We start from the raw sequence: 25,676 nt of genomic DNA on the forward strand, positions 1-25,676 counted from the left end.
TTAAAAGAACTATTACGAGGCCCAAATTAAAAGGCTTGTTACTAGGTCCAAATTAAAAGAAGTGTAGTTGTTGTTGGATACTATGTGGCTTAAGAGACCCGTTGGAACCCTGATGATAAAAAGTGAGTTATTTTTGCATTTTAATTAATCAGAGTGAACAAAACCCTAGAACCCGTGAGCAATAAAGATTGGTAATAGGAGTTAAGGCGCGAAAATAGCCGTTAGAGGACGCGAAGGAGGTACGAGGAGTGCGGGTATTTAAGGATTGGGAGGTAGGAGGAGTGAAATCACACACAACATTCCTACTTGAGTGAAAAACAGAGTGAGGATTGAGGGAGAACACGAGACGCGACGGGAAAGGAGAAGAACGTTAGGAAGATAGATCAAGTAAGAAAGTAAGAATCGGCCAAGGTATGGAGAGCTAATCCTGTGCTTGATTGTTTATTGTTTGATATCTGAAAATGCTTGGTGACTTAAAATTTTATTGATGAACTGATTGATTGTGTTTTGTATATGGTCCGTGATGTTGCTATGTTTTGGGTTGCTGTCATATTAATGTAGTTGACTGTTTCTGAGGAAGAGATTGACGTCATATGAACTATCCTGTTATTGAGTTTGGGTGATAGTTGTTTTGGGTGGGACTAAGCTCTGTGATATTGTTTTGGTTTCTTTGTTATGAGTGCTGACTGTTGCACGCTGGCTGGTACATGATATATTACAGTGATTTATAATTGTTCCATGGTTCTGCCAATTTATTTTAAAGCTGAATCATGGTTCTTTTAGAGAAACACCTGACGCTGAAAATAAGTTTTGATGCAACATGGGTTTCGAAAAAAAATTGGGAGAAAATTTAAGCTTGTTAGTCAGGGAAGTTTCGTTTGATGTAGGTTGGTGCAGCCTTTGAGCATTTATATTCTTTCTTGGGGGTGTTGTTATTGATTCATATTTTATTACTTTTTTTAGGTAGTGGTTTGCTGGATAATAATTCTATTGCTGTCCAAATATTTAGTTCTATTATTTTTATGTTCTTTTCTCTATGCGGTGCATAAAACAAGTGGTGCTTAATGGACATTACGGTGCAGCTGGCCCAAACTTTAATTCTAGAAACTTTTTGAAAAAGAAAACTAACGTTGGTTTCTTTTATACGAACTTAACTAATGTTATTTTTTTTTTTATATTGGAACCAAATAGGGTGTACATTGAAGTGTGGTTATAAAAGGTGAGCTGGAAACTAATGTTATAGTGTTCTTGTATTTTTTTTTTCATTTTATTTTTTTTCTCTGTTGTCCAGTTTTTGTTTAGTGCCGTAGGTGCAGAGTTTTGAGAAAAATCTTTGCTGTTATTCCACTTAATTCCTTGCTATTTGGTGCTGTTTTGGCTGCTGTTATTGCACTTAATTCCTTGCTGTTTGGTGCTGTTTTGGATGCTGTTATTGCACTTAAATCATTTGCTGTTTGCTTTCAAAAAGGCTTGCTGTTAGCTGTTATAAAATCTATATAAAATACTTGCTGTTTGTATTAAAATTTCTGCACAAAACCTGGCTGTTTTGAAGGAAATTTATATATCAAAAAGCTGCTGTTTTTATACTATTTTTTGTTATTTTATGTACTGTTTTCTGCTGTTTAAATTTGATTACTAAAACTTTATTGTATTGGATAGGATAAAATGAATTGAATGAATGTATGATTGATGGTGCTATGTGAAACTACCAAGGTTGGTAGGATTATTATTCTCTGTCAGAGTACATTAAGGGTTGGTATTGTATTGCAGTTTATTGTCTTGTGTGCTATAATGCAAAATTGATAGAATGAATACGTATCTTGATACAATCCTATCTGGGTTATTAACCTTGCTGTGCAATCTGTAATCGGCTTGGTGAAATATATATGTGATGAGACTGGGTTATGGCTGTTGCTATTTCAGTAATGATATGATTGCGTGTGTTTGTTAGGTTTTGAATTACATTGTACATCCGTTGAGTTATTTAAATGCGTGCGCACACACACACGGATATATATATATATATATATATATATATATATATATATATATATATATATATATATATAAATGTGTGTGTTGAGTTAAAATAACCAATTTTTAACATCAAGATTTGTTTTTCCACAAAAAGTTACCTCTCTTTTGACATCTATTTCTTAACACTTTACATGACTATTTTCTATCATGTCTTCCGTTCTTCTCTTTATAGACTTCCCATTTCTTATTTTCGTAATTTTTAATGTAATTTGTTATATCTCTTATTATTATTTTTCACCATCATCTTCATTGCTATGTTGTTGCACCTTGATTGATGGTGATTGTGTGTGTAAACTGTTACTTACTATTTACCACAATTTCTTCAGTTTTAGGTTTTTTGTTTTGATTTGAGTATATAGACGTGTAGTATAAATTAATTACAATATTTGAATAACAGTCAACATCGCTATACCTTTTCCAGAGTTAAACGCAGTAAGAGATTGATAATAGTAGTTTTAAGGTTATATATTTCCATGTAATAATCTACATATTTTGTTTTTGAAAATTTGAGCTACTCATTTGGATACTCAAGCGCAGATTTCTAGAAAACCCTAGTTTAGTTTCTGACAATTCATTGTTTTTGCTTCATTTCAGATTTGGAATTAAACGAGCCTAGTATCATTATATGCGTGGGGGCTGTTTCTACTTCTTGACGCAACAGTTGAGTTTTCCGCCCCAAGTCCCACACCGCCTGGATCTTTATATGCGTGACTGCCTCTCCTATTATAAATATGCCCCATGCCCCCTGTTTTTGGAAGAATGAATTAGTCTGCTTTATTAAGATGTATTCTTGCATATGTGGAGTTCCGTTTTGAAATTGAGAGTGTTTCTCTAAGGATTCTATACAAGAAACCTTCTTGTTTATTCCAAATTTTCGTTGTGGAATTTGGCAAAGTTTAATATTCTTTACACTTCTTCCGTGAGATTGGGTATCCTCGTACATGACCACCTATGGAATCATCAAGCCCATCAAAGTACCCATCAAAGTACGCGTTTCGAAGAACGTAAGCACACACCAATTGCCCAGCGGTTTTACCAAAACCTATAAGTCTTGAATTCAATTGCTCAGCAATACCAAAACCAACAAAATATCATGGCAATTAGAAACATCCGCAATAATCTCAGGTTGGTCTCAATTCATCAATCTTGTAATTCTACTTTTCACATCTCGTTCTTCTCTGACACCCCAACTTCAAGTTCAGCTACTCTCCTTTCTCCTCCCCGCATCTCATTCGGGTGTTCAACTCTTTCCTTCCCCAATCACCCTTTTGCGGGTTCTTCAACTCCTTGTTCTAATGTTGATAATGGGCACTCACCCTTCAATCTCAATTTGCACTTTCATACTCGCGTGTATTTTTGTACTTTTTGTACTCGTACTCCTTACTGGGGTAGGCCTCTTGCTACTTCAGAGCAGATTTCTCAAATCATTGCACTGATTCGTGAGGATGGGGATGATTTGGTAGCCAAGTTGAATAGTATGAACGTGTCTTTGTCTCATACGTCAGTTGTTGACATTTTTCAGATATTAGCCAGTGACAGAGTGTCAGCATTGCAGTTCTTTGATTGGCTTAAAGTTTCTGATCCTGATATTTGTTGTGATCCGGATATAGGTAGCTTGTTTGTTCTTAACTGTGGGTTGTTGTGGAATTTTGAGGCAATGGTTCCTGTTTTGCGTGGATTTAGCCTTAAAAGGGTGTTTTTGGGAATAAAGGCTTTTGGGTTTTTGCTGGATTTAGGTTTGGACAAGACTTCTAGAATAAAATGTGTGAAAAAGATTATGACCGTGTTCAATGAGGTTGGCGGGGTTTATCAAAGTTTTGGAGTTCAGTTGTTGATAGAAATGTTTGGTCTTTCAGGATCGTTTGAGATAGCTGAGTTTGTGATAAGAACAGCGGGGAGAAAGATTAAAAACTATCATGTGTTAATGAGGATAATGTGTAAGAGAGGTGATTGTAAAAGAGTAGGAGATTTGGTTAAGGAGATGGAGAGAAGTGATTGTGATATGAATGCAGGTACGTATAATTTGCTACTCAGTTGTCTATGCAAGAGTGGTAAAATTGATGAAGCTTGGCAAGTGCTTGAAGATATGGAGAAAAACTATGGTTTAACTAATGCGCATAGCTTTGGTATTCTTATTAACACATTTTGTAAGAGGCATCAGTTTGATTTAGTTATGAAGCTTCTTGATAAAATGACTCTGAAGGGTATTGAACCAAGTATTTTAACTCATGCTGCGATAATAAAGTCCTATTTTGAATCAGGAAAGTACGAGGAAGCACACGTGTATGTGATTGGTTCTGCCGATAAGCTTAGCTATTATAGCAATGCAAACTACAGCTTGCTAGCTACCCTTCATTTGAAGAATGGGAATGTTCTGCTTGCCAGTAAGGTTCTTTCTGAGATGATGGACAAGGGTCTTATACCTAATTTTTCAGCATACAAAAAAGTTAGGACGCATCTCGAGAAGAAAGCCGAAAAAGATTTGTCTATGGAATTATCAAGAAGATACTTGAGCTTGATTGAAAAATGAAAGATTTTGAATTTTACATGACTAGATGCTGTAATTCCAGCCATGTTTGCTTAATAGTTGCTCTACATACTGAGCGGTCCAGTTAATGACGTTTGCTTCTGCCATTTTGCTGGTTTCATCATTGATAAGTCTACATTCTGCCAGTTTGTTCTACATACTTGCTTAATATTGGTAATTATCCTTTACTGTTTTTTTTGTACCCATTTTCGTTTTCTTTACAATGCCTTCAATTCCCTATGTTAAATCTGAAATACAAAACCCAGAACAAGATCATGTGCATTCACAGCATTGCATTGTACTAGTTGCAATTTCTGATTGAAAACTATTTTTAAGTGGTCTAAAATGATCTTCATGTTCCAAGAATTCAGAAATAAGTACTTGGCAGTCAATGAAGGTTGAATGACCATTACTGTGTTTGAGTTTCTCTAATTCAAGAAATTACCCATTTCATCTTCTTTTCCGTTTTACATACCCATTTTCTGCATTTGCATTTTAATTCTGTTTTCGAGTCAGAATTCAGTCTTCAATCTGTTTTTGTGATGCGTTTTGTTTTTCTACTTTCTGATTCAAGTTACATCTCAGAATTATCATTGTTCATCATGGTAGTTGAATTTTGTTCACCCATATTTCAGTTTTCATTCCAACTCTGCCATAGCATACCCAATATCATCCCCTGCATCAGTTGCATATAGCTTAACTAACTCAGTTAAGAAGTTTTGAGCAGGTCAATATGAAAAATTAGAGTTTGATCAGTGGTTGTGTAGGGCATCACAGTGAGCTGCTTGGTAAATAAATGATAGGGTGTATATCTTCTACTGTTATGGTAATTGTCATGTTCTAAGGTGTATGTGGACTAGTAATGTAGAACTGTTTAGCTAGACTATGGTATGTATGCTACTAGACTCTCTTGAATAAGAATCTAAATAAAATAATCTCATTTTCTAAGAGCAAAGTTACGGTAACGTGAACTGTGTGAGTCAAAGAAAAAGGCCTAATCATGAAACCTTAATTTTTGTAACGAAAATGGATGAGGGTTGATGCTGAAACTTTTTAATTGTGTAATTGAAGCTTTGTTTTCTTTGAAGTGAACTATCAGAACATTATACAGTGTATGCTTACTGAGTTATGATGGTTATGATGCTGTTTTCTACTTATATAGAAAATGATGTGTTCGTATTCTAGAATGCAGTTTTATAGCATTGCTGATGTTGTTCTATTGCTGTTTGAGTAGATTATAAGTTTTGGAAACTCTGTTTAATGTTGTATAAGTATTATTGTGGCTTGATAGTCTAGAATGAAAATGTTGTGATGATGTCGGAATCAGTGGTGGCTTTGGGTGGACTAGTTTCTGGTTGGGTGATAGAGGATTATAGGGTAAAGGAATATCTGTGTAGGTAACTCAATTTTCAAGGACGAAAATTTTTGAAGTTGAAAAGAACGTAAGACCCGTAAAATTAATACAACTTTATGCATAAGTTATTTGTTGGAATATATATTGTTAATAAAATGAGTTATATTTTTGTACAAGTGCCATGTGGTTTAATTAGTAGGTGTTGTTATGGTGCAAATAATGTGTGTTTGTTTAATAAGGTCTTACTTTTATATAGAGGCCACAAGGTAGCAATTAAATATCTATTAAATGTTAATAAAAATAAAAAGAAATGAATTGGTGTAGTGGTAGAATTGTGGTTGGTAGTGTGCTGTTTGGGGTGTCCCAAACTCGAAGCCAGGGGGAACAAAAAGTGTTGTGTTTTTATTTAGCTTTCTTTACTTGATTTTTTTTGAGCTTTATTTTGTTTGCCTGGGATGAGAAACTCAAAAGAGAAACCCTACAAGCGAGAGGTGGCAAGGAGCCCTAGTCTCATCACCAATTCAAAGAAACCTTCAATTTTTCTCTTCTCTTTTGTTTTTGTTTTTGCATCCTTGAAAACACAAACCCTAGGGCCAGGGAGGAGTAAGGGAGAGCTAGGGGGAGAGCATTCAATGATCGAGTAAAACGAAAGGGGGAGTGAATGTCGATTTTTGGTGGTGCGAGAGCTAGGGAGAGGGAATCCGATTCTCATCACCAATTCAAAGAAACCTTCAATTCTTCTCTTCTCTTTTGTTTTTGTTTTTGCATCCTCGAAAACACAAACCCTAGGGCCAGGGAGGAGTAAGGGAGAGCTAGGGGGAGAGCATTCAATGATCGAGTAAAACGAAAGGGGGAGTGAATGTCGATTTTTGGTGGTGTGAGAGCTAGGGAGAGGGAATCCGAGGGCGAGAGTTAACCTTAGGGTTTTGAGAGGGTGTCATTCAAGGCAGAGAAGCCTATTAAGGACTGCGAGAGGAGAGGATAGGGTAGAAGTACCAAACAAACCCACCTTGAGAAAACAGAGAGTGAAAGGGAGTGTCGAAAGTCGAGAACGTCGAGAACGAGAAGTGTAGAATTAGGAAGAATTAAGGTACAAGGAGTTAACCTTGGATGTTTCGTTTTGCTTGTATGTATATGATACATTGCTTGATTCTGTCACGGACATGGTCAGAGATGATACTCTGTTTGGTTGTTGATATGATACTATTATAATGTGTTGGCTGTTTCTAATGAACGAGTTTCATTTGTTTGGTTGGGTGATAACATGCTTTATAGTACTTTCTGTGTAAATGTGCTAATTGGTTGTCAAAGAACATAAAATTAAGTGACTGTTTGGATGATATGTGGTGTAATGAACTTGCCGGTCTGTTTGAACACTTTAGAACTTAATTCATGGTCCAGTGAAAAGTGCTAAATTGTTTCAGCTATAAAAATGGATTATTTTGGGGGAATTATGGGTCATAACTCGGTACGTTAAGTCTGGTTGATATACTTCTGGAATGATAGTCGTGAAACTCTAACCTGTTCAGTAATTATGTAGTTGCAAACCCTGCCCTGCATCCCAATGAATGAAGCTGTTCACGCTGTGTATGTTCTGTCTTGTGATGGTTTTGTTATGCTGCTGACCCTTTGGTACCTGAATATGTTCCGTGGACTGGACTTGTGTATGTGGTGCATATTGCCTGGTTTTAACAATGATTTTAGTGACTGTTTTAGTGTTGTGTTGCATATTAGAAGCTGTCAGGAATTGTTCTTCTTATATATGCTGAATATTCACGTGAGTGGTGGTGTTTAGGAATGATGCATAACTGTGGAGGCTGGTGTAATTGGATATGAATCCTTAAGTTTAATAAGCACATGTATGCATATGAAACATGAATTGTGGTTGACTCGTTGGTGGCTGAACCTGAAACTACATGAGTTCGCTGTTTTAAAACTTTGGCAGAATATAATAAATGTTTGGATAGAATGTGCCCTGAGCTGGAACCTCCCTTGCTGTCTTTTATTTATCTGCACGAATCCGTTGTCTCTGCACTGCTTATACTGTTACACCTATTATATGGTTCGGTACTGGAATTAGATTGGTTAATAAAGGTCTAAGTCAGTCTGTGCAGTGGTTTAATTGTAGTGTTTGAGTATGATTTCTTTTTCTTAAAGCTGACGCATGGTAGTGTGTGATAGACTTCTTTAATCAAGAAGTTAAGAAAAAGAGTAGAAACACACACCAAACAAACTCGACACAGTGAATAATCCTCTGATTGTATTTAGTGAATGAAAGAAAATACAATTGTTCCCACAGCTATCAAGGAAGCCTCATCTCCCCCCTTTCACACTAAACAATACAAAACTATCCTCCCCCGCCCTTCTCAACAAACTCTTTATTTATACTCTCATATACTTCTAACAAACTGTTAACTGACTTCTTTACTTTCCGCCTTTTTTATTCCTTCTTACATATACTTTTAATCCCCTATCAATACCCCCCTCCTCTTCAACAACCTTGTCCTCAAGGTTGAAATCAGGAAATTGCTGATTGATAAATGTTTCATCCTCCCAAGTCGCTCCCTCTACCCCTCCATCTTGCCACTGAACCAATATTTGAGTGGTCTCCTCCCCTTGTTCATTTCTTCCTCTTCTTTGTAGTACTTTTAATGGTCTATATAATGGGCCGTCCGCCTGCAATCCTATTGGTAGCTCCCCTTCCACCTTGTGCTCCCCCACAGCCAACTTTAATTGTGATACATGAAACACCGGGTGTATCTTCAAAGTGGCAGGCAACTGCAGTTTGAAAGCCACTGGACCCACTTGCTTTTCCACCAGAAAAGGGCCATAATATCTGGCAGATAATTTGGGATGCAACTTGACCGGCATAGATACTTGCCTATGAGGTCTTATTTTCAAAAAAACCCAATCCCCTTCTTTTATGCTAGACTCTCTTCTCTTCTTATTTGCATACTGGACCATCCGCTCCTGGGCTCGGGTCAAATGATATTGTAACTGTGAAATAGCCTCATCCCGCGTCTGTAAATCCTGCACCACAGCTTCCACCACTGTTTCTCCCGGGATGAACTTGGTTACTACCGGGGGCTTTCTTCCATAAACTACTTCAAACGGGGTACATTTCGAAGCCCCTTGATAACTGGTGTTATACCAGTATTCAGCCCATGGCAACACATTGCTCCAAGCCTTGGGCTGTTCCGAACAGAAACACCTCAAGTAAGTCTCTAACACTCTATTTAAAACCTCTGTCTGCCCATCCGTTTCTGGGTGGTAGGCGGTGCTCATTTTAATTGGGTACCCTGTCTTTTGAACAATTCCGTCCAGAATGTACTAACAAACGTGGGATCCCGATCACTAACAATCGATATAGGGATTCCATGCAAACGTACTATTTCCTTTACAAAAATCTCTGCAATTATCTTGGCTGTATGTGGATGTTTGATGGGTATGAAATGCCCATACTTACTCAGCCTGTCCACTACCACCATTATTGATTCAAAGCCTTGAGATTTTGGTAATTTGACCACAAAGTCCATGCTTATCTCTTCCCAGATGGCCTTGGGAATAGGCAATGGCTGCAACAATCCCTGCGGAGATGACGTCATATATTTATGTTGCTGGCAGATAAGACAAGAGGCTACGTAGTCGGTCACCCTTTTTTTCATGCCCATCCAGTGAAAAGCTTGGCCAATTCTTCTATAGGTTCTATAGACACCCGAGTGTCCCCCAAGCGTAGTATCATGAAACTCTGCGAGGATTTTCGGAATCCATTCTGACTTTGCTGAAAGCACCAACCTTCCCTTATAATGGAGTCTCCCATTCTCCAACGTATAAGCAGGGTGTGAATCTGGGTCTTCCTTCACTTCTCCCATTATTTTCTTTAACCCCGCATCTCTTTCCACTTCGTCTATTATTTCTTGGTAGTCAGGCCAATAGGGCCTGGTTATCATTAACAGCGTCCTTTCTCCTTCGTCCCCTTCTTCTCCCTTTCTGGATAACCCGTCCGTAACTTTGTTGGATGCTCCCGTCCTGTAATGTATATCAAACTCATAGCCCATGAGTTTCGCCAACCAATTTTGCTGGTTCTGAGTCGTTATGCGTTGCTCAAGTAAATACTCTCTTTTGATCTGTATAGACACTAAATTTTTTTCCCAGCAAATAGGGACGCCACTGTTGAATAGCTAATACCAGCGCCATCAATTCCTTCTCATACACTGACTTCCCCAACGAACTCTCCGATAATCCCTTGCTGTAGTAAGCAATAGGCCTCCTATTTTGTGATAACACAACTCCTATTCCCTTCCCCGAAGCATCACATTCAACTTGGAAAGGCTGTGAGAAGTCTGGCAGAGCCAGAACCGGAGCAGTGGTCACTGCCTTTTTTAGAGCTTGCATGGCTTCCTCTTCGGCATTTGTCCACTCAAACTTCCCCTTCTTCAAAAGATCCGTAAGGGGTCGGGCAATCTTCCCATAATTCCTGACAAATCTTCTGTAGTATCCAGTGAGTCCCAAGAACCCCCTTAACTCTTTAATACAACGGGGTGCTGGCAATTCAGTCACTGCAGAAATTTTTTCTCCATCCATTTCCACCCCCTGTTCGAATATCATGTGTCCCAGATATCGAATATGTCGCTTGCCAAACTCACATTTTTTTTTGTTGGCAAACAGCTGGTGTTGTTCTAACACTTTCAGCACCTGTCGAAGATGTTCCTCATGATCCCCCCATGACTTACTGTACACCAAAATGTCATCAAAAAATACCAGCACACTCTTCCTTAAGAACGGTCTCAACAATGAATTCATCATGTCTTGAAAGGTGGCCGGAGCATTTGTGAGGCCAAAGGGCATTACTAAAAACTCATAATGTCCTAAATGAGTCCTAAAGGCTGTTTTGGATATATCTGCCTCCTTCATCCTTATCTGGTGATATCCAGATTTGAGATCCACTTTAGAAAAATAAGCAGCCCCGTATAATTCATCTAGAAGTTCTTCAATCACAGGAATTGGATATTTATTGGGAATAGTTACTCTGTTTAAAGCTCTGTAATCTATACAAAAACGCCAACTCCCATCTTTTTTTTTAACCAAAATTACTGGACTGGAAAATGGGCTGTTACTGGGCCGAATAATACCCAAGCCCAACATCTCCTGAACCTGTTGTTCTATTTCAGCTTTCATTAGGTGAGGATACCTGTATGGTCGCACGTTCACTGCACCAGTACCTTCCTTAAGAGTCATTTGATGGTCCACTTCTCTGACAGGAGGAAGCCCCAGCGGCATCTCAAAAACTCCCTCAAACTCCCCCAAAATCTTTTCCAGATTTGCTTCCTGCATGGGGGTTAAATCCTCTGCTCCCTTCTTTTCCCCTGCTGTTTCAGACTGATACATACCCCACACCACCGCTAGAGTTTCAATCTCTGTCTCCTTCTGCAACGCCTCGGGATTGACGACCTTCTTCAAAGATCGGTTATCACCCCTTATCACTATCTCTCTTGTTGCCATGCCATACTTCATTGTCATCTGCTTCCAATCCATTCTAATTTCCCCCAACGTAGCCAGCCACTCCACTCCGAGCATGACGTCGACGCCCCCCAGTTCGAAGAGATAAAAATTCTCTTTAATCTCTACTCCGTCCAGTATCAAAGAAACTGCCATGCAACGGCCTTGCGTTTCCTTTCTCTGGCCGTCCCCCAGGCAAACGCTATAGGGCTTCGTCTCCTCCTTCTCTAAACCCATCTCCTCCGCCAACAGTGTCGAGATGAAATTATGACTTGCTCCGCTGTCAATGAGGACGACTACTCTCCGATCTCGAATCCATCCCGACAACTTCATCGTATTCGATTGCGAGATTCCCCCAGCAGAATACACTGACAACTCATGCATCGCTGTTCCGCCTCCTCTTCTACCTCTGCCACTTCCGCCTCGTCGTCGTCAGCCCCCAAGATCATCACCTTGAGACTCCTCTCCGCGCAACGATGCCCAGGGCTGTAAGGTCCTCCACAATGAAAACAACGACCCTTCTCTCTCCTCTTAAGGTATTCCGGATACGGCAGCATTCGCAATCCGCGATTCGGTCCGCCGCCGCCTGACGTGCTTTCCACTTTAGAACCAGCGGTTCTGGTCGTCGCTTCTTTCTTCTGACTCGGACCTCCGCTACTGTTCGGGCGCCCCTCTGATGACCCTCGATAGATCTCCGTGCTAGCTACTGTGCCCGCACTGCCGGTATACTTCCCCCAAATGGGTCCTCCTTTACTCACCGCACCTCCTCTGGTCACCCTCGCCACCAACCCCGATTGCTCCACATCCCTCGCCCTTTCCATCGCAGTTAACAGGTCGCGAGGATTGTAAGGCCGAACGAGATCCCGCAATTCTTCTTGGAGTCCCGCAAAAAAATACCCAAGCAGCTGTTCCTCCGTTACTCCCATGGCCTGAGATACCAGGATTTCAAATTCCCTCACATATTCATCCACTGATTCCCGCTGTCGCACGACTGCTAATTTTTCGAAAATCGTTCCCCGGTGTCTACCTCCGAATCTCCTAACCATCGCCTCCGTCAATGTCGCCCAGGTAGGTTTCTTAACCTTCTTCCGCCAAAAGCGAAACCAATGGTTCGCTTCCCCTTCCATATAGATGTACACCAGCTTCATTTGCTCCTTTTCAGTCACACTCTGTATTTCGAAAAATTTCTCTGCTCTTGCGATCCATCCCGTTGGATCGGTCCCTTCGAAAGTGGGTAGTTCCACTCTCTTCATCCAACTCTTCTGAACGTCATCGCGTTCTTCCTCCGATTCATCCTCCGATGTCTCCCTACTTCCATTCACCGAATGGCTACCCTCCGAACTCCTCCGCTGGTTCCCTCTTTTCTCCCGATCGCGATTAACAATTCGTCTTCCACGGTCGCGACTCCCATTTCGAGCCCTTCCTCTCATCTTTGCTCGCATCTCCATCAGCATTGCTTCCATGGAATCGAATCTTCCCTCCAGTGCACTCATCCTATTCTCCATCTTGCCTCTCCGTTGATTTGGATCCGGCAGGTCGGACCAAGTTGATAGACTTCTTTAATCAAGAAGTTAAGAAAAAGAGTAGAAAGACACACCAAACAAACTCGACACAGTGAATAATCCTCTGATTGTATTTAGTGAATGAAAGAAAATACAATTGTTCCCACAGCTATCAAGGAAGCCTCATCTCCCCCCTTTCACACTAAACAATACAAAACTATCCTCCCCCGCCCTTCTCAACAAACTCTTTATTTATACTCTCATATACTTCTAACAAACTGTTAATTGACTTCTTTACTTCTTTACTTCCTGCCTTTTTTATTCCTTCTTACATATACTTTTAATCCCCTATCAGTGTGTCTTGTGTAAACTTGTCATTTTAATTCACTACCCATGGGTCAGCCCCAACCCTATTTAAAACTAAGCCCCATTTTAGTGACCCACTTAATGGGGGATTTTTCGAAAGCCCCCAGCCCTAAAAGCCCTGAATGGAATGGGTTGAGACATCCTTAGGGTGGGTTTAGCCCCTTTTTCGATCAAAACACTTTTTCTTTCTTGGAATTGAAAGTTCTCATTGGAACTTCTTCGACACACTAAGGTGTCGATCTTGTCGCTGGGTGAAGTTGCTGCACATTGTTCCTCAAGTGAGTGTTCCTCTTCCTTGTCCTCCCTAATTGGACTCTGTTTGTTGTCACTTTTCATTTTTTATTTTGTAATTGGTGCTCATACGACTGTTCCGGTGTTGCCATTATTGTATTTTTTTTCCATGTTATGCATTGTGTTGCCATTGCAGATCACTGTTTTGGCGTAACTTCTGTGTGCATTGTGTTTCTGGATGCAGGTGCTCAATATCAATTGGTTTCAGAAACAGCCCAACGGCAATGACGAGGTAAATCATCCGTTTCAGCACCTTCATTCTAGATTGCTAAAACATTGTTCGTGTTTTAAAATTGCGCTTTTGTTACTTTCCAAAATGGCACTCTTTTTTCTGTTGTGTGCGACTAATCTTATTCTTTATTTTGTTGTGTTCTATTAATCTAATATATTTGAAACCCTACTTCTGGTTAGAACAAAATCAGTTTTTAATTTGTTAATATTTTCTTATTGTTTCCGCTTCCGTGTTGGTTTCTCATTCCACTATCTTGGAATTCGAGCTTCGAGTTATGCTTCGTTGCTCCTCTTCCTTTGTCATAAGTAGTGTTGTCAAAACGGGTCATTCGGTCTTAATTCGTCTCATTCTCAATATCTTTCATGGTTGGTGGCAAATAATCATTCAAATTATTATCTATGTTTTCAGAATTCATTTTTGTTCTGTAATAAAATGGAACTTCTAAGACTGTCTTAAGACTCAATTACCTAAATAAAAGATACTGACAAAATATTACCAAAAGAATGTAGTAAATGTAATGAATGGGGATTTAAATACATCAGCTGGAAGGATAAAATACATATCAGCATTAATAGAACCGAGATAAATATTGAATTACTGCTATTAAGTATGAACCATAATGCTTGCAGTGAAACAAAAATACGCCTTTGGAGATTATAAGTCTAAAATTACAGTACAAATCATTATCCCATTGCATGCAAATTTCACAATAAAAACAAAAGTTCTTTTTTTTCTCCTGTTTAAATAGTTAACCTATTTCACCGAAAAAGACTGCCATACTTTCAAGAATGCAAAGTTTATTTAAAGTACAGAGAGAACCAATGACCAAAGGTCGAAATCCCCCTTCCAGCAACGTACAGACATACTCAAAATATATTGGCTTTCATTAACTGTCCACTGCCGAAGGAGATACTTTTTTTATTATGCAATATATTTATTTAAATAAAATCAAGTTAACATAGGACTACTTTTCAAAAAGTAAAATAAAATAAGATGGATGAGATGTCCGTTTCCTTAATGACCCTTTCACTGATATTGCATGCAAAGAAGTTCCAACTATTCCATCTGCAGACCAATTAAAACAAAATCAAAGTTAAGACAATCCACAATATCTGTGTGCCATCGTGATCGTGGCCATGTTTGTGCAGAAGGGTCTTATAGTTTTATCAGTTTGGAAGAAGCGCCAGAGAAAAGAAAAAAAAAATCAAGAAAAAGTCAACAACTCAGATTTTATTCAACTAAAAACAAAAGAGTAAGCGAGAGTAAGTAGATTCGCTAGAGAAGTTTTCCAAATACAATATGAGACAATTAACAACAACTAATCTAGGTTGGGGGTTGGCATCAACAATGAAGTGAGAGCACCGTGAGAGTAGAGCACCTTTGCGAGCGCAGAGTAGATTTCTGGGAGCAACATGAGGTTTCTTTTTGGTATACAGTTAGTAAGTGAGGAGAGTATTTTTTAGGGTTTCATAAGATAATAAATTTTAATAAAATAAAATTAGGTGGGTTGGTGGACACTCGGCTCACTACGGGTTCAATTTGGATGAGTGCACATTTAAATGAGTCAGGTTGAAAATTGACCTGTATAAAAATATACATTTTTTTCAAACCTAACCTGGTTCGAACCTGTGATGGACCGAGTTGGTCCGTCAATTGTAACCCATTTTGACAACTCTAGTCACATGTTTGTTTGGCTCCCTACCAAGTGAGGACAAAAGGTACAGATTTATACTAGTTTTGAGCACCTTTTGGTTCTCTGAGAAGTGGGTTGTTTTCATTTTTTGTTTTTTTTTTCTAATGTTTGGAGTTGAAAATGATCTTTTAATTGCAGGTGTATGGTTGTCAATTTTTAAGTTTGTTTTTTAAATTTGGTTTTGGAAGCAGATTTTTAAGGAGTGATTTGTTTTTTAGAGGATAATGTTGCCATTGAAAGTGTGGCTGATGAGGTTTCGACCTAGTTTTGTAGTTTTTTTGTAACCAGTGGATGTAACTCCTAGTGGCTCTTTGTACAATTGACTGGGAAATCATCTGGATTGATGCCATCGTGTTGTTTTTGTGATGATTTTTTTGTGTGATTGTCAAACTGAAATTCTTTGCAGCTCTTTCTTGCAGAGATGAGTGTAGTTTCGATTTTCAGTGTTATCATCAGGTGATTTGATTAAGCTAAATCAAATCTGTTGACGTCTGAGCATGTGATGTAGTGTCAAATGTTTCCAAAGTAGGTTCCTTTGTCGTTCTAATATTCAGTGTCAAATGGGAAAAAAGAATAAAAGATTAAATGGAATCTTGTTTTCAATAGTTGGTTATGGGTTGTTTACACACTTGATCTACAGACCCTCCAACTGTTTCTGAGACAAAGTTAAATTTTCTCAAGGAATATAAGCGACCAAATCTACAATATGGTGCTGTAAGAGCTCTTTTTTCAGCAACATTTAATGAGATACAAGAGATCATATCGCTATGATGCCATATTCGCCCTTGGCTTTGTCACTGTATATGAGCAACTCATGGAAGGGTATCCAAGTGATGAGGACCGAGATGCCATCTTCCAAGCATACGTTTAGGCACTGAAAGAAGATCCTGAACAATACAGGTTAAAATATTGAATAATTTGGACTTTTCCATTTCTGTGATTCCTATTCCAAACCATCGACTTTTTGATAAGGAATTGAGAACTAATAATGGCTATGAGCCACTGTAAACTGTTTCACTTAAACTCACCAAAGCGCTAATGCTGTGTGCTTTGGGGACATTTCAGTGCTTCCAAACATGATTTTGAATCCAAAATCATGTTCTTAGCAGTTGCTACAAATTATGGAACGTGATTTTGTGATTTGTGAATCATGTTTGGTGTGCTTACTCCAAGCATGACATTGGAGTTTTAGCACCTAAAATCATGTTTTAGGCTGTTGATACCCATACTATTGCTTAAATATTATTGAAGAGAGATTTAGTACAATCAAATGACTCTGCTTGAATAATAAATTATGATGTATTGTCTGTTTGCAATTTGACTGCAATTGGAAGGTATTAGACAAACTTATGCAACCAATGTTTGGTCCTTTCTCACAGTAAATTTTTGACTCTAACACTCTTATTTTTTTTTTGTATACATATTTGTTCTTTTATTACTCGTTTTGTACTCTTTATCTTGCATTCCTTTTAACAATAAAATAGTATGAAGTAATTGAAAAAGTGAAGATTAAAATAGTATAGGATAAAAAGTTGGAATATTAGCTGAAGAATTGTGTACAAGTACCGTCACTCTAATATGTATTTATCTGGGTTGGTTCTTGTTTTGGTTTGGCTAGAACTGAGTATAGTGCTTTGATTGTAATGCTTAGTTGAGCAGGTGAAGTTTTTACTCGTAAGGTTTGGAAAGTCAAGAAAACTAGTCCTAATCGTAAGATTTCGTTGAGTATGTAGGATGATCTTGATTGTAAGGCTTTGTTGAGCAGGTAAAGTGACTCTGATAGTAAGGTTTCGGTAGAGCGGTTTCGGTGGAGCAGGCAGAGTGAACGGAATGTTACGGGAAAAACATATAGTATACACGGGATAACTGATACATGAAACTTTGTTACTATAAATGATGAGTAGGGGAGACAGGCTTTTACTGCGATGTTATGACTCGACCACCCTGTTGTGAGTATTAGTGTTTTTGGCAAAGTTGAGAATAGGTCACCGAGGAAATGGTATTAGGAGTGAGCTTGTTTTGGTGACTGTTTGTGTTGTATGAGTTATGTCTTTATTATTGTTCGCATGTTCTTATCTTTGTTAATGCAGTTAGTTCACCCATATAGTTTGTGTTATACAGGAGGTAAGTGATAACGTAGATAATACAGATGTTGTATAGACCCTACAAAAGGAGGGGAAAGTTATGAGGGGATTTTTACTAATTTTGAATAAAAGTTTTAAGACATTGTATTGTTAACTTTAAATTTTGGGTTTGCTCTTTGATGACTATTTCTTAGTTTGAATTGTTAGAGAATTAATTTTACCTTGATTTCGGTTTTTTTTTTTAATTTCTGTACGATTTTGTGAAACCTGGAATCAGGGTGTTACAGCTTTAGGGTTGTTTACGACATTGGCCTAATATAAATTAGATTGGTCAAACAATGATTGTCTTGCAATGTTACAAATAAGTTTGGAGTTTTGGAATTAATGTATCATACGTTTTATTCAGCGAATACAACTTCTAACCAAATTTTCTTAATTTGTCTGATTTGAAAACTTTGAAGGGATTCTCTTATATCATGGAACAAATTTCCTAGATTTAAATGTAGTCTATATGATGTTAAATTCCTGCTCACTTTCTTCTAGGTCCAGGGATCAATACACTCTATGAACGTGGAGGAAGCCACAAAGATAGTCTGAGTAGGGAGTGCGAGTAATAATCATAGGTAGAGGAAGAAAAAGTCCAATAATGTTATCGTTATTTTTAACAGTGGGCTCAGTCCATGTGACTTCTGTTCTTTTTAATTGCTGGGCTAGTGCGGTACTGGTCTTATTTTTGGGATTCTTCATCCACCTCTCTTTTTCCTTTCTTCACCCCTGTAATTCCGAACTTTTTCCTTGTCCTATTTTCTTTTTTCATCCTATTCCCATCTCTCCACCAAAGAAAAAAGTGTCTTGCATTAAATCATTGGACCTCCCAACGCCCAAAAAACAAAACCAAACCACCAACACTGGAAAGGAAGAATAAAAGTGTGCAGAGAATGAGACAATGGAAGAATAAGCTTGAAGAGAGAATCAAGAGAGAATGAGGTGGGGTGAGGGTTTTGCATTTTATGGTTTTTTGAGTATAAGGATAAAATTTTGTGCAGGAAGAAGCAACCCTTACTTTTTTGTGTGTATGTGTGGGCCAATGCAGAAGCATTTTGGAGTGTTTAATAAAAATTCATACAATTCCTTAGTTTCCTAACGCATTTTTAGATCTAGAAAATATCTTCTAAAAAATCCAAACAAGAATGTAAAAGAAAAAATCTTAAATATAGAAAATATCTTCTAAAAAATCCAAACAAGAATGTAAAAAAAAAAATCTTAAATGAATTTATCGGAAGAGATTTTCAGATTCAAAAATATTTTTTGAAATACTTGTTCCAATTTTTTTAAATTCTGAAACATTCATTTTAGAATATTAAAATATTTCTAAAATATCTTTCATATCTTTTAGTCTGGAATGAATTTTCAGATTTAAAAATACCTTCTAAAACATCAAATACAGAATACAAAAATATGTTTTGAAATGGATGTTTTGTAAGGTATTTTCAAATCTAAAAATATGTTGCAGAACACCTATTCCCATAATATTTTTCTGGTTTATTCTTCTTTCTTGCAATTCAAGAGTTTTACTCCTCTTCTTCACCAATTTTGGATTTGATGAATGCACATACGTCTAACAAAAGCTGATAGTAGAAAAAATATACCTTTTGGAATTGGGATGCGTACATCCACTTTTAATGTCTTCTTCTTCACGTAGAATTGTGATATTGAAAACGTGTCACAACATACTTGCCTGTCTCAACCAGCATTGTATAAGGAGACATGGTGTAGGATAAGACACGATGAAGGAGAGGTGCTTTGGAAATGGGTATTTCAAATTGGGGGGTGCAAGCAAAAATTGAGGTGCAAGAATTAGCAGTTAGCATTTTGTTAACAGGTATTACGACCAAGTTCTTAGAAAAATCTTTAAGAGTTGCATCTTTATTTTCTTCTAGTATATAGAAAATGTAAAATTAAAAGTGAGTGACTTTCTTTTTTAACATAAAATGTAAACCTTTTCCATTATTTAAATCTGTATATTAATGTTAGAAGTCTGGTTGGTAATACATTTATTAGAATTACACCGTCTATTATTTAAAGCTATATTAGTTACATGTAAATATGCTTGAAATTATTTATTAGAATGTATTTTTAATAAACTAAAATAATTTTTTATTTTTTATATTTTTTCTAACATGATTTAAAAATAAAATAGTTTTTGTTTTAACTTAAAAACCCTACTTATTTATAAGATAAAGACATAAACAACATTTTCATTATTCAAAAATTTGCAAATTTTACTTATCATTTTCAATAATTTATTTATCTTTTTTTACCTTTTTGTTTTAGTTTCTATAAATTGGTATTGAAAAAGAAGATATTATTTTGATTGGAACAAAATTTATATTTCTGTTCTGATAATGTTGTTTGTTAACATCTTAAACCAACGTGTTAGCGTCTGAGTTAGATGACGAACAAATTTTTCCCTCAATTTTTCATCTTGTCTGAATTTTACAGTGAAACAGGAGAAACACATGGTGTGCATCATACTGATAAAGATGTTAGGTATACAGTTTAAAAGTTTGAAGCGCTGGGAAAAATTATCCGAAAGTGTTGGAAAGGAAAAATGGGGAGTGTGGCGTGGAAGCAGCTTCTTCTGAACGCTTTGGAATCAAACGCTCACCTCAAGCACTCTTCTTTCATGCAACTCGTATAGTATCAGAATCAACCACTTTTTTTTTATTTTACATTTTTGTTATTCATCGTTTTTTTTTTTTGGTTTGGGACAGGCAACCATAGGAACAAACGGAACACCTTCGAACCGCACTGTCGTTTTCAGGTTGTCCCTCTCTCTCTCTCTCTCTCGTTCACCTTGTTGGTTTTAATGGAAAATTCATGACATTGTATGATCTGCGTTTTCAGAGGATTCCAAGATAATACTGATAACATCCAAATTAACACTGATGCTCGCACTCGCAAGGTTTCTATTTTTTTTTCCTCGAACAACTTCTCTAATTAATCTGATGCTCGTATTGTATTTAATTTATTAGCTTAGAAGAAATAAGTAAATTGTTAATGGTTCAAGCAATTCCATTAAAACCAATTTAGAGGAGTAGAATTTAGACAAACACGTCGATTGTGGAAATCTATTTCATTGAATCTCTACCAAACATGCTACAGTCATTTTGTTGTATTTTTTTTTTTTGAAAAGCTACTCAATTAGAAGTTTCTGTTTTCTTATTTGTGGTGTAGATTGAAGAGCTCAAGCTTTGCTCCTCTGCTGAGGTACTTGTTTAGTAAAACAATCTGATGAGGGGTATAATAGATTTTGTGAATTGGGACTAATTTAGTTTTTTTTTTTAGATTTGTTGGTATTTCACGGATTCCTGGGAGCAATTTCGGATAAACGGGAATGTAGATATCATTGATGGTTCGAATGCCGAACCCCTAAAACTTCAGGTTTGATTAAAGATTTTCAGTTATGATTGAAATAGTCATTCGTTGGATCAATTGTGATTTGAACATTATGTATGTTGCGTGAGTTTTTATGTATAATTGTGATATGGAAACCAAAAGGTCCAGCTAAAGCGATTATGCTATTTTAACCATCGCTTCTTTCACCTATTGAGGGAAGTGCAATCAATACCCTTTGATAGAAGATGATGCATTATTCTTTACGCTAAAGGAGACAAGTATGTCAACTTGTTCTCTAAAAGCAATTTCAAACATAAGTTGAGCTAAAGATAACTGCATAACGGGAAGATTAAATTAAAATGGTAGTCTGGAATTGAATGTATAAACCTGCACCATGCAAAATGAAGAAATCTTTCTTCTCCCTTATCAAATCAGGGAAAGTAAAACAAAACCCTTACGTTTTGTGCTGTATGCTTGTCAGGTTTCTGTTTTGAACTTTTTAAAAACTGAAACTGAACTTCAATTTTACAATTTAATTTCACTTTCAAATTTTTGTAGTTTTCAATTTTCAAACTCCAATATTAAACTTTAAATTCATTTCAATAATCTTCCCCTCCTGTAATAAATTCATGATGCAGCAAAGAGAACATTCATGGTTTGCCAGTTCATTGAGATCAAGGTCGCAATACCTGTGCCCCAACCCTGGACTTCCCTGTCTACATGAGCAAGCTCAGCCAGATATATCATTAGATCCTTCTACAGGTCCAATTGATGCTTTTTGCCTTCTGATCCTAGAGCCGCATCAGGTAATGATATCTCTCATACTCTAACATAAATATGTGTGTTTTGCATCTACGCATTCACTTTGGTTTCAACCACGTACAGGTTGATTACTTGAATCTTAAGAGTAACCAGAGGCTAACATTCAAATCAAGTGTGAGTGCTGCAGCAGAGAAAAGCTGGACTGTGGAGAGGGTCAACCCATAATCTCTTTTCTGCCAGTGTCGTGTTCCTATTTCACTGCAGACAAGAAATTGAATGTTCCGAGGGTATATGAGAGAGAATTTGAGGGAATGTATTAGTCAGATATTCATTTTACAATGGCCACTGGTGTTGGTGCAGCCCTTTGAAGGTTGCGCTTGTTCAATAAGTTTAGTAAGATTGGGTGTGAATTAGCCTCGTGCATATAGCATCATATCAATGTAGACATCTCAATTGGAACTAGTATAGAGGTGGAACCTTGGAGAGAACAGGAGCCACTATTTATTACTTTGATTTCAAGTAATATTAATATCTTTTATTTCTATTTCAGAATTCAGATGGATTAGCAGATATAGATCCAACTATAGAGAATGAAATTTGCATTTATCTACTGCATGTCTGGTTCAATCTATTTTAAGGAAATAATCACTTATTTTTTGTTAACTTTCTAAGAGAACTTTTGAAAAATAAGCGATTATTTCTCTAAATTTAATCTCTACCAAACATGCTACAGTCATTTTGTTTTTTTTACATCCGTAGTTTTTTTCTTTTAAAAGACATGGAAATGCCACACTTTACAGCAACAAACATGGAGCTAAAGATCGCTTGGCAGGAAGATCTGAATCATCTGCTATTTTCTATTTGTTATGATCTGCTGGTAGTCTTAACACTTTGGCAAGTCTGGTGGAGGATGTGGTAAGGATTCCAGCTCTCCTTGCCCATTGTTAACTATAAATACCATTCCCAGTCCCCAAGACTTGTGTATATCAATGTGGCAGTGCAAAAACCACACCCCTGCATAATAGTTTCATTTTACTTTGATAGTAAGAAATTGATAATTCAATAAACACTAAGAGAGAGAAATGAATAATCCTTGCTTTTTCAATGGAACAATAGAGAAAATAAATTCAGCGTTAGGGACTATACCTGGATTATCAGCAACAAAGCGAATTGCTGCCCATCCTCCTGTTGGAACTCCAATTGTGTTCATGTATGGAGGATCCACTAAATTGAATTGTGCAGTTATTGGGTTATAGTTACCCTTGCCATACCCTACCACATAAAAGCTGTGGCCATGGAAGTGCATTGGGTGGTTTTCAGTGTTGACTATCCCTGTGTCCTGCAAAATGAGTTGCACCCTGCTACCATATTTAAGGACCTTTATTCTAGTACCATTCAATGACTGTGTGTCATATGGAATGGTATTAGGGGCACCATTAACAAAGTCATAGAATTTTGGGGGTGTGTCTGGGAAATCTTCAGTGTATGTTCCTTTTATTTTCTTATAATATGCTTCCAAGATTGAAATGTTGGGATTAACGAAACTTATATTGTTCATTGAAGCTGCCAGCACCCCATTGTGCATGCCTTGGCAGTTTTGCTTTGGTGTCTTTGAGTGACACTTTTCAACATTCAAACCAATGGTAATGAATAGATGTTTATCGATTTCTTTGAAAACATTGACTTGATTTAGGCTCCTTAATCCGTCCATAACTGTCTTAACAGCCACTTCATCATCAAGTTTAGGCAATTTAGCAGTTAAAGATAGGCTATCAGATGGAGCTCCTATGTAGTTGAAGCGTGCTATAGCTGAGACGTTTTGATATATGACAATCTTTCCAGACTCATAAGGTGCTACAGCCATGGAGTATTTTCCTACTGGTTGATTTGCAGAGACTAGGACACTCAATGTTTGACCTGGTCCAATCATCACTGAGTCTGTGGTGAATGGCTTGGTGTATTCAGCATCAGCTTCCACGATTGTTAAATTGTGATTAGCGATGGCGAAGAAATTCTCAGTGTTCAGACCTGCATTAATCAATCTTAACAAATAGGTCTTCCCCGGAATCACGTCAATTTGGTAGACATCTGAAATGAAGAGGAAAAAAACATACGTAAGAAAAGGGAATGCAGAAAAAACAAATTACAATAGTATTAATATGTGATAGACTGGTTTAGTGGACATCGTCATGATGTCAACGAGCGTTAGTGGCATGATCCACCACTTGGATTTTTCTTTTTTCTATCAGCTTAGTCTAATTGAAACATCTTATAAAAATAATGATTCAACCAATAGACATGCAAGAAATTCCAACAAATGAGAATCGCCATTATCACAATTACATTGTTAGTTATGTTTTATTATCTCAAATACCATTAGTGGAGCAGTTGTAGTTGGGTCCTGGATGACCGTTAATGGTATACGCATCTGCTTTCGGAGGAGGTCCTCCACTTGCTAGAGTGGCCTTCTCAATTTGTTGGAGATCCTGCAGCCAATATTCCCCTGCTATGATTCATATCCAACCCACAAACAGTGGCATTATATGGAGAACATACAACTACATAATACTCTGAATTCAAAACCAATGGGAGATACCAACTTACCTAGTATAATTATGTGCTCTTCATTGGGAAACTTAAACGGGTAAGGTACCCCAGCCTTTGGATAAACAATCATGGCACCATGAACTGTTCCTCTTAACCAAGAAACATGAGCATGCCAGAAGAAGGTGCCCTTCTGCTGCACCACTGAAAAATTATAAGTGAAGCTCTGGCCTGATTGAATTGGACATTGTGTAATCAAGGATGGCCCATCATACCAGCATGATAGCCTTTGCCGAACACCATGCCTAATTTTTAACATTCAAGTTTGTCAGCTGTATGATATCGTTACTTGAGTGAACTATTTCCTTTACAAGGTTGTTATTGGGATTACCAGTGAATTGTAACATTGAAAGGTGTCTTGTTGGTCACTTTTACTATGACTCTATCATCCTCTTGAGCGTAAATAACAGGTCCTGGAAACATACCATTAATTGTGACAATGTCTTTGGAGTTGCAAAGTTTGGTATCTCTTTTGGTTTGAACCTGTGCAGTAACCATTTAGAGCTTAACAACATAGAGAAAAAAGCATGGGAGAGCACAGCATTCCACTGAAAAGTGAAATGCGGTGCCATAATGTGCACTTAAAAGTAAATTATACCTTGAAATCATAGAACCTGGTTGATTCTCCCATAGTACTTCCATGTGCTATATGCTTCGCATTGTAGATAGAAGATAGCAGACACAACCACCGCATAAACAAGATGATTAAGTTGGACATTTGAGGGTAGGGAGTAGAAGTGGAAGCCTGAGGTAGAATAGAAGGGAGGCCCTTTTAAAGGAGCAAGACAATGAGACTCTCCTTCGACGATTTTATTTTATTGGAGAAAAGGCTCAAAAAGGCTATGCAGGTTCTATTCTATTTGTCAGCTTTCATGATTCCACTAGCGTGAGTTGGTGATAATAAGGTGTTGGGAAGTGATTATTCAACATGACCACAATGGTAGGGAAGGCTTCAACATTCCCTTTTATCCCAGTTCTCTGTTTTTATCCATTTTCTTTTTTACTGTTAAACATTTTCTGTTACAAATCATACCATTGACTAAGAATAGAGGGCACACCATGCCCCTAAACATGCTCCATATTAAACCCCACCACAATCAGTCACCTTCATTTCCATTCTACTAATCTTCCACAAATCTGAATGCTTTATTACTTTTTATAATAGAGTAACATGTTCTAATCAAGTTGCTTCGTACTGTTGAAAACCATACATATGGTAGAAACTAAACTATTAAGCATTCAGTTATCTGAAGTAATTCAATAAGAAGTCATCAACAACAACTAATCATATTCCATCATTTGGGATATTATATATGAATTAATTGA

At 37.4% G+C, this 25,676-nt stretch overlaps 2 protein-coding genes across 42 annotated transcripts; one reads left to right on the top strand and one right to left on the bottom strand.

The window, feature by feature from the left end:
- The first annotated feature begins 2,708 nt into the window (after positions 1 to 2,708).
- Positions 2,709 to 22,316, top strand: LOC108319240 (pyridoxine/pyridoxamine 5'-phosphate oxidase 2). 41 transcript variants are annotated; one of them, XM_052868715.1, is made up of 14 exons: positions 13,426 to 13,563; positions 13,761 to 13,808; positions 15,908 to 16,026; positions 16,142 to 16,401; positions 17,267 to 17,450; positions 18,129 to 18,572; positions 19,288 to 19,467; positions 20,088 to 20,280; positions 20,360 to 20,409; positions 20,493 to 20,550; positions 20,823 to 20,855; positions 20,934 to 21,029; positions 21,623 to 21,790; positions 21,870 to 22,316. In XM_052868715.1, exons 8-14 carry the CDS (start codon positions 20,197 to 20,199, stop codon positions 21,969 to 21,971), a joined length of 591 nt encoding a protein of 196 aa, XP_052724675.1. In that variant the 5' UTR covers positions 13,426 to 13,563; positions 13,761 to 13,808; positions 15,908 to 16,026; positions 16,142 to 16,401; positions 17,267 to 17,450; positions 18,129 to 18,572; positions 19,288 to 19,467; positions 20,088 to 20,196; the 3' UTR covers positions 21,972 to 22,316. The 41 variants fall into 41 exon arrangements, 13 of the variants coding, with proteins under 13 accessions (XP_052724671.1, XP_052724675.1, XP_052724677.1 ...); XM_052868717.1 differs by having other exon boundaries at positions 15,921 to 16,026; XM_052868714.1 differs by lacking the exon at positions 15,908 to 16,026.
- A 79-nt stretch (positions 22,317 to 22,395) lies between these two features.
- LOC108319239 (laccase-6) lies at positions 22,396 to 25,445 on the bottom strand. Its single transcript, XM_017550294.2, has 6 exons — positions 24,949 to 25,445; positions 24,682 to 24,833; positions 24,351 to 24,595; positions 24,121 to 24,249; positions 22,893 to 23,834; positions 22,396 to 22,760 (listed from the first exon to the last, which is right to left on the bottom strand). Exons 1-6 carry the CDS (start codon positions 25,066 to 25,068, stop codon positions 22,630 to 22,632), a joined length of 1,719 nt encoding a protein of 572 aa, XP_017405783.1. The 5' UTR covers positions 25,069 to 25,445; the 3' UTR covers positions 22,396 to 22,629.
- Positions 25,446 to 25,676: the final 231 nt, after the last annotated feature.

Source organism: Vigna angularis, chromosome 9 (genome assembly GCF_016808095.1).
Source record: "Vigna angularis cultivar LongXiaoDou No.4 chromosome 9, ASM1680809v1, whole genome shotgun sequence".
Lineage (NCBI taxonomy): Eukaryota > Viridiplantae > Streptophyta > Magnoliopsida > Fabales > Fabaceae > Vigna > Vigna angularis.

Bases quoted from the DNA above. Each gene is read 5' to 3' on its own strand.
- LOC108319239 (XM_017550294.2), bottom strand. From the start codon at position 25,068: ATGTCCAACTTAATCATCTTGTTTATGCGGTGGTTGTGTCTGCTATCT. The intron at 24,250-24,350 runs GTAAGTTGGTAT...GAATCATAGCAG, and splicing joins AGAGCACATAATTATACTAG to GGGAATATTGGCTGCAGGAT. The intron at 23,835-24,120 runs GTATTTGAGATA...TCTTCATTTCAG, and splicing joins CTACAACTGCTCCACTAATG to ATGTCTACCAAATTGACGTG.
- LOC108319240 (XM_052868711.1), top strand. From the start codon at position 20,197: ATGGGGAGTGTGGCGTGGAAGCAGCTTCTTCTGAACGCTTTGGAATCA. The intron at 20,410-20,492 runs GTTGTCCCTCTC...CTGCGTTTTCAG, and splicing joins AACCGCACTGTCGTTTTCAG to AGGATTCCAAGATAATACTG. The intron at 21,791-21,869 runs GTAATGATATCT...AACCACGTACAG, and splicing joins TGATCCTAGAGCCGCATCAG to GTTGATTACTTGAATCTTAA.